The sequence below is a fragment of the Nestor notabilis genome, unplaced genomic scaffold, assembly GCF_000696875.1.
Source record: "Nestor notabilis isolate BGI_N333 unplaced genomic scaffold, ASM69687v1 scaffold7321, whole genome shotgun sequence".
Lineage (NCBI taxonomy): Eukaryota > Metazoa > Chordata > Aves > Psittaciformes > Psittacidae > Nestor > Nestor notabilis.
The window spans coordinates 46,306-61,361 of record NW_009916099.1 but is presented as its reverse complement, the minus strand read 5'-3'; the positions used below and the strand labels follow the sequence as shown (position 1 = coordinate 61,361).

The following is a 15,056-nucleotide window of genomic DNA, read 5'->3' as shown; positions in this document are numbered from 1 at the left end:
CTGTTTCTTTTGGAAAACCCTCCTTTGCTGTGTCTCAATTTCAGACCTTCCATGTAAACCAGCAACTTACTGAGGCAATTCCCCTTGGTACGCTCCCTTCCCTTCTCCGCCTCTCCAGCGGCATCCTGTCCCTTAGCCTTGTCCTCCTTTTTATATAGCTGTGAGTTCAATTTGCTGGGTGCAGGTAAGAAATGTCATGTATATGTATTCCCTACTGTCTGTGTGATGCACATGGCCCTGCAGAGTGAGGAAGAGATTGTGGTGCTTTCTGAATGAGTCAAGCTTGGATGATTCTGATTGACTCACTGACATGAATTTCATTTTCACAGCTAGCTCCCTGTTGCCCAGGGTGTTTTGGTTTTGTCACGATTGCCTGGGATACAGTCATTTGCTGTAGGATTTGCTACAAAATAAGTATGTCCTGGGGGGCAGCACAGCCTCGGCAAGCCTTTAGGGAAGTCTGCAGAGCCTGCAGGCATCAGCGATATCTCAGAAGTTGAGCGCTGTATCACTCAAATAAACCAGAGATGAAAGAGATGCAGAGAACAGGGAAAGGGCCTGATAAGGCATCCTAGAGTAAAATATAAATACAGATTTTTATTTATTTTATTTTTTTGGTGACGTTTGGACATCCCACGCCTGCAATAAACTATGTTCAGGTGTAGTCCTTTATTAGGGTTGGTCCACAAAGAGGTTTAAAGAATCATGGAATGGCCAGGGCTGGAAGGGACCTCAAAGTTCATCCAGTTCCAACCCCCCTGCCACGGGCAGGGACACCTTCCACTAGACCAGGTTGCTCCAAGCCCCTGTGTCCAGCCTGGCCTTGAACACTGCCAGGGATGGGGCAGCCACAGCTTCTCTGGGCACCCTGTGCCAGCGCCTCAGCACCCTCACAGGGAAGAACTTCCTCCTGATACCTAATTTCAATCTCCCCTCTGTCAGTTTAAATCCATTCCCCCTTGTCCTGTCACTACAGGCCCTTGTCAAAAGCCCCTCTCCAGATTTCTTGTAGCCCCTTTAGGCACTGGAAGCTGCTCTAAGGGTCTCTAAAGTTCCACCTGCTTGGAAGGAGCCAACATTTCCCTCCTTGTACCATCTTACGCTGAACTGTTCATTTGTACATGCTTGACAGTGAAAGGGTTAACCTGGAGAAAGCCTCCTGATACCCTCTCCTGAATGTGATGGAAATCTCAAGTGACCCCTCTGGTCCAGCATGTTCACTCAGACCAGAGACTGCTTCCTCATTAGCAACAATAAATTCAAAGCAGATGGGAAAACTGAGCTCCATTCTCTGATCCAGCTTTCAAAGCCCTTTGATTTCAGAATCCCTCAGCAGCTCTTTGACTTTTCTCACCTGTCAAATTCCCTGGCAAGATTGATAGGGTCTGGACAGGAGGACATCAGTGCAAATTCTGGTATTGGTTCTCTTCTATGCTGAATTTCCCACATCTGACCAGGTTAATTGCAGCTTCTCTCTCAGCTTTTGATGTAAAGAACCTTTGATTTTTTTCTTATCCTTCCTCATCACCAGTTTGTTACAACACTTTGCAAGGGTCAATGGCTGCCTCCTCACCACGTCTGCATTCCTTCTCTCGTACACACACTGCTGCCTGTACAGAATCACAGAATGGTTTGGGTTGGAAGGGACCTTAAAGCTCATCCAGTTCCAACCCCTGCCATGGGCAGGGACACCTTCCACTAGAGCAGGTTGCTCCAAGCCCCTGTGTCCAGCCTGGCCTTGAACACTGCCAGGGAGGGGGCAGCCACAGCTTCTCTGGGCACCCTGTGCCAGCGCCTCAGCACCCTCACAGGGAAGAATTGTATTTAAAAAACAAAAAAAGAGAAAATCAGTTGGTTTTGATTTTTGGTTTGTGGTTTTTTGTTTTGGTTTGTTTGTTTGTTTTGGGTTTTTTGGGGGTGTTTTTAGTTTTTGTTGTTTTTTTTTTTAAATCAGATTAATTTTTCCTCTGCCTGCAGTCTTGGGCCAGATTTCACTACTTATATTTACTTTAGACTTGAAATAAGTAGTCTGTTGTTTTGTCATTCTCTCTCCTCACAGCAGCTTATAAAGCTTAACTCAGTGTTTGTAAATCAGCCTGAGATCCCCAGAGAGAAAGAACCACTGAAAGGCCACCCAGCAGCAGCAGCCAGCATCACGGAGCACAAAGCAGCCCAGAGACAGTGCAGTAGGAGTAAAAAGAGGGGAGTGACGAGGCAGCTGCCCAGGGGCCATCCTTCCCCATCCCCTTTCCCCACTAAGGGAGAAGATACTCAAGCTTACCACGATAGTCTGATACTGAGAGGGTCACAGTTTTGACTTCTGCCTTCTGCAGGCATTGCTTAAAACAGAAAGCAAACCAAGGTCACTGCTGACACACACAGCCCCAGAGATAGCAGCGAGATGCGCAGACAGATCCATGCCACTGGGCCTAGTGCTCCATCAAGGCTACAGTCCTGTATTTATCACCCCAGGACTTTCAGCATAGAAAATTTTGGGGTTCTTTGCTATCAGATTATGGAAGATCATTAAACAGGTTTCCATTCATATGCTGGCCATTTGGTTACTAAAGTGAATACTGTGGTGGTTTGTTGTCAGTTTTTCATCACTTTCTTTTCCCCAGTCTCCTGTGTAATTTGCTCTGTCTGGCTATTTCAAAGCACATCTTTATGATGTCCTTTTACCCTATTCAAATCACCATCTGTTTGTTTCATTAGCAGTCTCGGGGGGCAGGGTGTATTGAAGAGGGCATTCAAGATTCAAAAATTTAAAGCCTTGGAACTAACATTATGCAATTCGAAAATGATAAAGTGCTGTTCTTTGGCAATTTTCAGAAGCTTGTCTGAAAGCTTTCTTGATATTTTCTTCTTCTCTTTTACCTCTTTTACTTGCAGACTAAAGAGGACTAAATGCTTCACGCATTTCCAAGAGAAGCTGTTAAATGATCAGGCTAATGCTTGATGGGTTCACTTATTTATCTGAATGCATGGCTCTCAGCAAAGAAATGTGATGTGACTAGACACAAACCCAACCTCCCAGAACCACCATCCCTTCTACCCTGCCTTCAACAGGGTTATATTTAACAGAAGTGGCTCTGGGCTTAGCAGATCACAGGCCAGCAACACATTTGATTAACAAGAGAGCTACCACGCTGCTTATCTAGAAAAATGCACACCACCATAAAATAAACAGGCATAAGAAAGGGAGTGTTTGTCACCCAGAGTGCCAGTGCCACGTGGAAGACAAAGGGTCATTTTTCACCTATCTACCAGGGAGCGCAAGGTCGTTGGGACACAACGGCAACTCACTGCGGGATTTCTTGCTGAACAAGAGGGGGAGCGTTGAATTCAGCTTGGTGTCTCCATGCCCCCTTGTTCTGTAGCACAGGATGGAAAATAAGCCCAGCTGGGGAAGAAAAAGGAGACTCCTGCATTATGTTATTATAGTGCATTGCATTTGATTTTTGGGTGATGAGGATACGTTGGCTGCGGGGGGAAAATGGAGATCAGGCAGACAAAGAGCATGAAGGGTCATGCAGTGATTTGCTTCTTCACTGGGCTGTTAACTCAGCAGTAACCATGTTTTTTACTGGTTTAGCTCCCGGATTTGAAAGGTTTTTCTGGAAGCTGTGACTCCTCGACTCACCAGGCTATAGCCGAGGCTCTGGTATCTGACTGGAAACAAAACAAGACACTTCAAAAACACAAACATGTCGTAACTACTGCACTGCTAATCTGCTCAAATCTGGGGTCCTGCTTATGGAGAAGTCTGCTACCACTTGTATCTGCATGGGCTGCAGACTGAAAATATGACTGAAATATAGGAGGAAACATCTCAAGCTGTGCCAGGAGAGGTTTAAATTGGATATTAGGAAAAATTTGTTTACCAGAAGGGTTGTCAAGCATTGCAATAGGCTGCCCAGGAAGTGGCGGAATCACCATCCCTGGAGGCATTTAAAAGACTTGGAAACATGGCTTCTTCGGGACATGGTTAAGTGATGAAGTTGGCAGTGTTAGGTTAATGGTTGGTTAATGATTTTAAGTGTCTTTTCCAAACTAAATGATTCTATCATTCTAAACCCCATCATACCAGAGGGTACAAAGCCCATACAAGATGGCCTCATCCCAAATTGCGATAAAACACATTGGCAGATATTGGGCTATCAAAATATCCCAGAAAAGTTCAGAGATGGTCTTTAATTGCTTGAATTACCTTCCATCAGCAGGACATTGTAAACCAGTCATGTAAGCTGAGGAGAAAGGAAGGGCAGAAGACAGGCCACAGACTGAACATGCACAGAAGCACCAGACCTTCACTAAAGGGACACGTAACATGAAGCTGACAGAAAAGATTTAACCATGGGCACAAATAAATAAACTCTTAATAAACTCTCACACTGAACAAAGGTAAGGGCAGACCAACCTCCTGGCGTTTTCCTACCAGTCGAGAGTGGTGGGGGAAAGCCCCCGCACAGCCTCAGGGATCTTTCATAGGCCACTGCTTGGCTGATGATGTCCAGTCAGACACTCTCCGAAGAGTATACCACAAGCTCATTTCCAGATGACATGTCATTTCATCTTCTTCACCCTCCCTTCCCTTCATTCCACGCCCCCAGCCCCTGCTTTGTCTTTGGAGTTATCACATTTGGTAAAGATGAACTATGTTGCCTCTGTTTAAGTGGATGCCTGGATCTCATGGTGTGGCCTAAGAGCTTTCAGACAAACTTACTACAGGGGATGCCGTGCAGGCTCAGCTGCTATCCTCAGTCACTGGAAGAGGGCTAGAGTACAAAACCCCTTATTTTGAGTGTATCCATCAATCCAAGGTCTCCCCTCACATGGATCTAGCCTCAGTGACCTGAAAAATAAAATTCAAAGTATCAAAGACTGGTTTGGGTTGAAGGGACCTTAAAGCTCATCCAGTTCCAACCCCCTGCCACAGTCAGGAACACCTTCCACTGGACCAGGTTGCTCCAAGCCCCTGTGTCCAACCTGCCCTTGAACACTGCCCAGCTCCTCTGGGCAACCTGCGCCAGGGCCTTACTGCCAGCTCTCTCAGCCTGTCTCCAGAGCAGAGCTGCTCCAGCCCTGGGAGCATCTTTGTGGCCTCCTCTGGACTCACTCCAACAGCTCCACGTCCCTCCTGTGCTGGGGCCCCAGAGCTGAAGCACCCACCCAAAGCCCACCTTGCTGCGCACACTAGGTGCTTCTCTACGCTGCACCCGGCCTACGCTGGAAACAGAGCTCCTTTGCTCACTTTATATAAAAACGCTATCAGCACAGTGCCAGGCTCTTAAGATCTTTGCTGGCAGCAGGTAACTGCCTCGGATCTCACAAGGCATTTCATTCATCTGGTGACAGCAGGCTGCGAGAGCACCAGGGTGCCCTCCCCCCGCACCCCTGTCCTCGGAGCAGAGATAAGAGTGCAGCTATTTTAAAAGCAGGAGGTGAGATGAAAGCGCCGGCTTCAAATCAGACGCTGCTGTCATTCCATAATTAACTTCACCTACATTTTCAAAGGAAAATAAAAATCCAAACATAATGTCAAGCCATGCTCTCCCCAACACGCTCCTCATCCCGCTCGCGATACCGACACCGAGAGAAGAAAGTTTTTTTACAAATCATAGTACCAAGCCACCTTCAAAGCACTATCTTGAGCTCATTTTTCAAATCCCAGCATAAAACGCACCCAGGTCTCTCTCTCGTCTCTGTAGTTCCCTGTATGACTTTGCGCTACCTACACACTCAGGGTCAAAATCACTTTTCTACCTCCCACTTCTTTCCCCGTCGCATAAAGCAAAAAATACTGGAGCTGGCCATCTGACAGAGTGTTCCTGCAGGAACCTGTGCCCTACCCTCCACCCACTGCAACTGCTGTTTGCATCTTTAAACCAGCATTACTTATAGCGAGACGCTTCCAATACACCCTCGCTCCCTTCTGGGAGACATTCAGACTCCACCTATTTGTTAACCTGGAGAAACCTACAGAAATACCTACTTTTAGGTGAAATCCCAGCCTGAAAACTTATTCTAGACAGAGTCCTCCTCCACACAAAAAGCTACATGGAATAACTGTTTCAGTAAGTCTGCAAATATAAATAAGGCAAACAAGTACCTAGAGATTAGAAGAATTGTTTCTGTGTTTCAATCGCTGCCTGAGTTTTTGCAAAAGGAAAGAGAACTTTAAACAGTTCCCTGTAAGTCCAGACTTTTTCTTCTTAAATCTGCAAAACATCTTCCGTTAAATTGAATGGATTTAGAAGATTACAAATGGATGGAAAAGACAGCACTACCCAGTGGTCAGGAGGCTGGATTTTGGAAAAATCATACTGCATCATTGTGCTGCAACGTAACTTGCATTTGTCAAGGAAACAGCAGCCTAAAAAAATGCAATAGACCATTGTCCCTGCCCATGGCAGGGGGTTGGAACTAGATGACCTTTAAGGTCCCTTCCAACCCCAACCATTCTACAATCATTCTGTGATTCATTCAATCAAATTGAAGCTACAAGGATGCTCCTCTAGAACTGAGCTGGTTCAGACCAAGCAGAGCCATTGCTCGTATTGTGCTTACACAATATTTTTCTGCAGAGAAATGAACATAGTTTAAATCCGAAGGAGTTTCAGGTTGTGGTGTCAAGTAATGAGACATAAGATTTTTATCTCAGGGTAACTGGTAGGAATTAACCTTAGGCGAGAGCATGAAAAAAAATGCAATAAAGGAGTACTTACCCATTTAGTGGCTGTTGGGAAGCATATAGGAAGTGATGGTCCCAAATCAGTTCCAATGAAAAGCAGTCTTCTGCATGGTATCCACCACCAAAGCAACAGTACCACGGAACCACATTGTGCCCATTCCCACAGAAATGCCAAGGGTGGATCAGCCGCAAGACTGCTCAACCTTTCCATCTGCAGGGGTCCTCTCAGTAAGGCTGTTAGGAATGCTGTTGGGATTTTGGGAAGCAGAGGATCACATTCTGGTTTGTCTATTTACAGTATGTTTGGCAGATGAAGAGAAAAGTTAATTTCCTAGAGAAATCAATCCAGCTGTATGCAATATGCATACCCTCAGTGCTGCTTTGAAAAGCAGAGAGCTGTGAATGTCCACATGGAGATGCCTTTACTTCAATTAGTAACAGCACATTGTTTTGGACTAGAGCTCCCCAGAAAGTGAAATGCTTCTTATTTATCTCACCAACAGCTAACTGAGGCTGAATGACCGGGAGCTTGCTTGCAAACCAGCAAGGAAAGTTGCTGCCCTCAGAAATGGCTGCTGAAATGAACTGCGTATTTAATTTTTAAGGTGCAAAAATTAAGGAAGTATTCAAGGCCACGTTGGACGGGGCTCAGAGCAACCTGGTCTAGTGGAAGGGGGCCCACTAGACACCTTTGTAGTGTATAGAGAGAACATTTTGGAGTGGGAACTAGGTAAGCTCTAGGGGCCCTTCCAACCCAAACCACTCTGTGATTCTAGGAATCTCTGCTGAAGCCTACAGAGCTTTGCAACAAAGCAGACAACAACAGAACACGACTCTTTTCAGACGCCTTGTCTTTGATAGTACAAACAGAATGGCAAAATGAGAACAAGAAAGCATGAAATTATGCAATTTCATTGGTATAAATATGAAGACATACATCAGGGTATTTTTATACACACAGGTAAATGTGGGTTTCCAAATTCACTTCCTTTCAAAAATACTTTTAAAACACAAAGATTTAACAAAACTTATGCTGAATGCAAAAAGAAGCTGAAAGAAGCCTCATATAGGAGGCTATAAAACTACAACAACCGAGACTTCATGAGACAGGGGACATCCTCACTTGTGAACAGTATTAAAACACCAACTTTATTCAGGAATACGGAATACATTTCTGAAGGTTTCCAGTTTACAAAAGTTTAAGACAAGGTTGGGGGCTGTGTTTCAACGAGTCCATTTCAAGTTGACAAAACCCCTCAAAAATCAGAAAGAAAAAGAAAAATTAAAAAAAAGGACAAAGAAGGCCACGGCCCTGTTCTGGGATACATTCAGGCAGAATCCAGCACAGTGCTGACGTTCTTTCTGCACTCCGTGTTGTAGTCCACAAGTGCAATAGAGCCTTGTGTTAATGAAAAACACGTCACACCTAGTATGAACTGCAAGAAGAGCACTTGTCTTACTATTTTAGTTCCAGGCATTATATGCAAAGCAGCTTCCAAAGAGCCACAGTTAAGAACAGTACTTGCCATCCAGTCACCACATTGCAAATACAGCATTAAATTCTTCATTTATACAATTTTAAGTGTTCATTAAAAATGAAATTAAGAATCAATGTCCCACTATCCTTTTCATCATTAATAGTTTTTCTTATCTACTAAAAACATTTGTCTTTCCTAAGATGTCTAAAAAGTAAAGCACAAAAGATTAACAAGCTGCAGCATTAATTAAAATGAGAGCCATCATCTCTTTCCCCCTAGCTTCTAAATCGATCACAAGGGCCGGATTAGCTGTATCAAAGTGAAGTGGTGTAAATAAAACCTATTTGACTTGAAAGGAGAGAAAGAATAAATGCAGAGTTATGCAAGAATCGCAATGCAGTCAGTGTTGTCAGGTATATCGCTGTAGACAAGAGCTGAGAAAACTATTCACAGGGTCTCTTTTAAAAGCATTACTGCCAGTTTGCCATTAGCACAATACCAGAAAGGTAAATGGTAATTTGCCTTACAAGGAACTTTAGACTGTTACCAAGTGGATTCACTACTAAGGGCCTACTTTTAAATGCACAGCACTCTGACTTCAGCAGAGGTTACAGACACTCACAACTCCTGACATTTATCTATTTTATATAACCCAAATCTTACTGGTTTATTACACCTCCTTGGCAGTGTTCAAGGCCAGGTTGGATGGGGCTTGCAGCAGCCTGGTCTAGTGGAAGGTGTCCCTGCCCATGGATGAGCCTTAAGGTCCCTTCCAACCAAACCAGCCTGGGATTCAATTTGGTTTTTTTCTGGAATCAGTTATATTAATACCTGTGCTGAAGAGAGTTCCTCAATGCAGTGGTTACCACTCAATACAGATGTGGAAAGAGAATTTGTATCTGGAAGAAAACTTTAATCAGTTTCACTTTTGTAAGAATAGGTCTTTGAAATAACATCCATTTATTTCAATATTATATATAAAGGAAAGCTCCTGGAGGACTGACCTCCAATTAAATGGCTAAGAGGAACTGCGAACAGTATTACCAGCTACTGGAAAGAAATTCTACCACATGGTATTTCATGAACATTTAACTTCAGCTTTACAAGCTGTGGATTTTCAATGAAATATTTCATTTCACCAGTACGGTTGTTGCTATCACACTTTCCCAAAGATGCCACTGAATAATGCAGTATAACGCTGTATTAACAGTACTAGAAGTGACATGTTATAAACAATTTCTGTGTGATACTACAGCAATTTCAGAAGAAATCAGCCAGCAAATCTGTTCTACAAACCAGCGAACGGGAGAAAGATGAAAACCCTCCTTAGAAGTTTTAGCCTGCCTTTTAGGAACAAGATACTGAACCTCTGTGCTCCTCAAAGTTCAGTGGTCCCCTTAAGTAATAACAGAGGAAGACACAACTTACTTCTCTTTTTGGGTCTCTAGACGATGATATGTAACAACAACCAGAAATGTGGTTAACAGCCTCCTACATCAACATTCAATCAGAAAGGCACAATCTCCTTTTATAACTTGTGTTCTCAAAAGCTATACAAAGATACATATACCCTTAACTGGAAGGGAAAACATCACACCATTTAGAATGTTTTTTCCTTCTTTTTTTGCAAGGTCCAAATGGATTATCTTAATGCAAAAGTTACGTGAATATATACAACCTGAAAGAGTATTATTTTTATATATATGTATCTATATATATATATGTATGTACAAATATAACAGTGCCTGACACAGCAGGCAGAAGAAGCAGGCTATGTCCTCTCTTTTCCTACTTCTTAGCAAAGCAAGGCAATGTCTTTCAGAACCCATAGGCAAACAATATTTGGTTTTCACACACCCTGGTGTCTTAGAATGCACACAGTGAAATGCAGTCCCCCATAGAAGGCTTGCATGAGGGGTATGTGCTGTGTAAATTACACAGGACACAACGATTTAGTTTCACTAATACAGCCTGAGGTAACGTTAAAGTTAAAAAGGTGGTTAATTCCAAGGAAGCTACTCCAAACTCTTCAACAGTATGTTTTACGGCCCAATATAGTGTTCTTAAAACTGCAACAGAAAAACGTGAAGGCTAATTCTGATACAGCACTATGCAGCTCTCTTACAGAACTTTAACAAAAAGCAAGAGGGGAGAGCAGGGCCCACTGCTCACAGAAGACACCCCTCCACCCACCTTTACAATTAACTCGGCTCTGTACCCGAGTCTAACGTACCTGGGAAATAAAGAATAACTGCTATGTGACAATGATAACAGTCAGCCTATTGAGTCGGAGTCATTAATTAGGCGAGTCCTGCTCTGTGAAGGGCAGTGTAATTACTTTGCTTGAGCTCCCAGCAAGGATGGAGCGAGCTCCCAGCAAGCCTGTAATGAAAGGCTGCCATTAACCTGCTTCCAAAGTCAGTGAAGCCCATCAGCATTAGAATTCTGCAGCACTTCCCACCATGTCATCTCAGTCCTGGTATGACCTATGCTTGTAAATCTGCCTGGCCCCTGCCTCTTCCATACCATGGCAGTAGACTCCAGAACTGGAAATGATAAAAAACCCACAACTCCACAGAAAATAAATGCAGGAGTATGTGTGGCAACTGAGACCAAACTCGAGCCGTTCCCTCACTTACACTCAAGCTCAAAAATCCTTTTGTTCTGAGCATATAACCTCTGGGCAAAAGAAGTTACCTTCGAAAGATGGGGAGGAAGAAAGTAGGAGGTGCGGGCAGTCAAGTTTCTTTCATTTCCAATAAACCACAAAGTCTGTATAAAGACACTGTTCATTACATTGAAGGAGAAGTAGGAAATGTGTCCAATATATAAATATAAATAACTTTTCAAGGCCAATTTTCCTCTAGACAAGAGGAAGACGCTGCATTGTTTTCTGTACATTAAGCATAGTTTTCTGTACACACCACTGCAGTGACATTTAAATGCACAGCTTACCTTCCCTCTTGCCACCTTTACCTCTTAGGTGCTTTCACCAGGTAATTCAACACTGCGCACTAAAACACACTTCACAGGAGACCATTCCAAGAGTTAGGACAAAACAGGCACAAATAATCCTGGTTTTCAACCAAATGAACATGAATAATAGTGAAATGTTGACATTTTAGAGTTCCAGTGGTGCAGTAGAACCAAACCTGTGTAGGACACACTACTTACACACATACATGTAGTATTAAACATGTGTATACATGCTGCAGACAGGGCTGACAAGCCCAACACCACATGACCTGCTTTCAGGTATCTTACAAATATAACCCATTAGTCATTCACATTAAAGCTTTCCATAATGAGTTCTTGCCTCAGGCTGGTTTTGGTATTCAAGATTAAACTACAAGAGCTTGGGGGGGATGGGGGTGCTGGTTAGCTTTTTTGAGGGGTTTATTTGGTTGTGGGGGAGTTTTTTGGTTGGTTAGTTTTGTTTGGGTTGTTTGTTGGTCTTGTTTCTTTTTTTAAGAAGGAACACGTGGTGTAATGTTGCTTTTTTCACCCTTGAAAAGAAGTCCTGCACTGCTTTTTTGAGAAGCTTCAGTGCCACTGTACTCAGCCTTGAAGTCTGACAGATAAGCCAACCTTTGTGGTGTTCCTAAGAAAACCCATGCAAATTCAGCCTAGACATAAGCATCTTGGGAAAAAACCCAACTTGCTCATTTAGAGATCTGCTGTATCCTCATGAGCTGAAACTCTGAAACTAACATTCACAGTAAGAATGTTCCAGGTCATGAAGAGAAGGGTCAAGTAGGACATTTTCTGCAATTCGAGCACTGCTAGCGGGCTAGCATTGGACACCAGACCTCCAGACTGCATCTCATGTGCTTCAAGGACCACCAGTTGGCACCAGGCAGTAAGAAGAAACAGCTCACATGTCGATAGGATGGGAGGCAGTCTGAAAACAAGAGTCCTTCTGGCAAAGTTTGTGTGTGCAACATCTCTATTATACAAGCACATATATACATTCATACACAACATATAGACCAAGAAAGACATCACATCAGTTGACATAGACCTGACGTTTCTCTTACTAGTCTGATCCAAAACTTGCTTGCTGAAATATTATGGAAAGCTGATGTGACTCTAGGTTTAGCTCTTGCAGCCCTGTCTGATGAGCCCAAAATGCTAAATTCAAACATTAACTTAGTGTGGATTCAAATCAAGTCATCATTCAGGCACATGTTCCCCTGAAACCTATTAGCCACAGCAGATTAATCCATATGGACTTGAAAAAGTAAATGCCTTTCTGCCCATCACAAATACTGGAGCAGTTACACTTCTCTTTCAGCAGTGTGGTTGACCAGAGAATCATTTTGATCTGCTGTCCTCTCAAGAAGAGTTCTGTGGCCATCCATAGTGCCATGGATGTCTCTTGTCCAACTGCCAGCTGTTCCCAGAGGGCTTCCTGCCATGGGGGTGTCTGTGCTTGCCAAGCTTCCTGTCCGAGATCGGTAAGGAGGAAGATCTGGCAGATTAGGGGATTCAGATTCAGAACAATAAGGCGGTGGAGGAAGGTCAAACCAAGGTGGTCTGCTGCAAGATACACAATGCAGTAAGAGGTTACTGAAAACAGTGGTATGGAAGGTGGTACATAGCTTTTCAATTATGAAGAAAACAAACTGTATTGCTTAGCTTTTTCATGATGACTTTCACCAGGAAGCCTCCAACAGACCTGCCTACGTCATGCATGTCATTCCAAAACATTCACACCACCGCGGGGCACCAAGGTTTCTGGCCAAGATGCAACACAGCTAACTACATTCTGCCTAACGCTCCACACTCCAATTTTCATAGCTATGCACTTCCAACAAAGCTCAGCTTACCCTCAAAGACTGCTGCAAGAAGCAAGAATGTTCCCTATATAACATTTACAAAACCTGAGAAAGCACTTCTAAAGAAATAAGGCAAGTAGTGAATTTACACCTATAACGATGTGAACACAAGAAAGCTCTGAGGAAACCTCCATTAAGCAACAGAGATTAACGGCTTATGGCCTACAAATAAAAAATGAGCTGAACTCTCCACATGACTAATCACTTTGGCTGTCATGATTATCACAGGCAGAGCAACTGCTAAGTAGGCATAGGCAGAATGAGTACTGGATTCAGGAAAACTAGGTTTTTTGGTTCTGATAGGAAACAAGTGAAGGGTCTAAAGGGTTTAGTAGATTGATAACATGCAAGAGAGCAATTAGGTATTAAACTGCTGATCTGCATCAGCCCAGGTGAGGAGTGATTACAATCTGTACTGTTGCTCATTTAGTTATTCTTCCTTATGAAAAGATAGCATTATTATATCAACATTAAGACATGGGAGCTGCTGCCAAATGCAGAGAGTAAGATCATACTATCATTTTTAGATCCCAGAGTTCATACTAAAAAATACCAACAGGGTGAGAGTGAACAATCTGGATCATTAAAGTTCATCCCATGCCCTTTTTATATACAGAGGATGTCAGTCTAGGAGTTTTGTTTGGAAAGACTCTACAGACAGAGGTTAAAAGAAAGGTTAATTCTACAAATAAAACTAGTGTCAAACTGCAAAAACATCATAACCCAAATGGCAGCCACCCACAAAAGCTCAAAGCACTTCCAGCTATTTAAAATGAGAACAGTGCTTTTCAGTTCAGAGTCCTGTCCTTTTCTTCTATTGATAAAGTAGTGAAGAGCAGATGGACTTCACAATTTCTTTATGCAAGAACTGAAGACCTCTCACCTTTATATACTTATCACATATGACTAGAATAATTTTTTTGTAAAGATACTGTGACCTACCACTTAGCTGGATTTTTTGGCAAAACTCCAAAGCCAATTTGCATGTTTGGATTCCAGACTGGCACAGGACACTACTAGACAAGTGATACATTCCTTTGCATTCTCCTGTCATCCTCAAAATCTTTACTACCAATAACACCTACTTAACTTAAGTTTGACTTAAATCCCTTTAATAACAGTAAGGGGACCTGAGGACCAGGTATTTTTCATATTCAGGAGCAGCTCAAATTTGCCCAGACCTGGCCCTATGCATGTGATGGAAATGCAACGCTGAAATTCTGTCAAAAGCAGTAATAAGGATGAACTATTGAATCACAGAACGGTTTGAGTCAGAAGTTTCAGCTCCCCTGCCCCGGGCAGGGACACCTTCCAGGTTGCTCCAAGCCTCATCCAGCCTGGCCTTGAACACTGCCAGGGATGGGGCAGCCACAGCTTCTCTGGGCACCCTGTGCCAGGGCCTCAGCACCCTCACAGAGAAGAGCTTCTTCCTGATATCTCATCTAAATCATAGAATCATAGAATATGCAGGGTTGGAAAGGACCTTAAGATCATCTAGTTCCAACCCTCCTGCCATAGGCAGGGATGCCTCACACTAGACCATGCTGCCCAAGGCTCTGTCCAACCTGGTCTTGAACACTGCCAGGGATGGAGCATTTATCACTTCCTTGGCTAACCTGTGGCAGGGTCTCACCACACTCACAGTATCCCCTCTGTCAGTTTAAATCCATTCCCCCTTGTCCTATCACTACGTGCCTTTGTCAAAAGCCCCTCTCCAGATTTCTTGTCACCCCTTTAGGCACTGGAAGCTGCTCTAGGGTCTACCCGGAGCCTTTCCTTGTCCAGGCTGAACAAGCCATCTCTTTCAGCTATCTCCATTGCAGAGGTGCTCCAGGCCTCCGACTCTTCTGGACTCGCTCCAACAACTCCACATCCTTCTTGTGTTGCTGCCCCCAGAGCTGGACACAGGACCGCAGGGTGGTTCTCACCAGACTGGGGTAGAGGGGTAGAATCCCCTCCCTCAACCTGCGGGTCATGCTCCTGGTGATGCATGCAGCCCAGGACACAGTTGCTTTGTGGGCTGCAAGTGCACACTGCCGGGTCCTG

The 15,056-nt window shown here is 43.7% G+C and overlaps 1 protein-coding gene across 1 annotated transcript in view; it reads right to left on the bottom strand.

Annotated features, from left to right (window-relative positions):
- Positions 1-12,449: 12,449 nt before the first annotated feature.
- LDLRAD3 (low density lipoprotein receptor class A domain containing 3) overlaps positions 12,450-15,056 on the bottom strand; it is a gene marked incomplete at its 5' end in the record, with an annotated part of 47,824 nt that continues 45,217 nt past the window's right edge. Inside the window, one exon of the mRNA XM_010024443.1 lies at positions 12,450-12,711. Coding sequence (XP_010022745.1) covers positions 12,450-12,711 — 262 coding nt within the window. The remainder of the gene's footprint in view (positions 12,712-15,056) is intronic.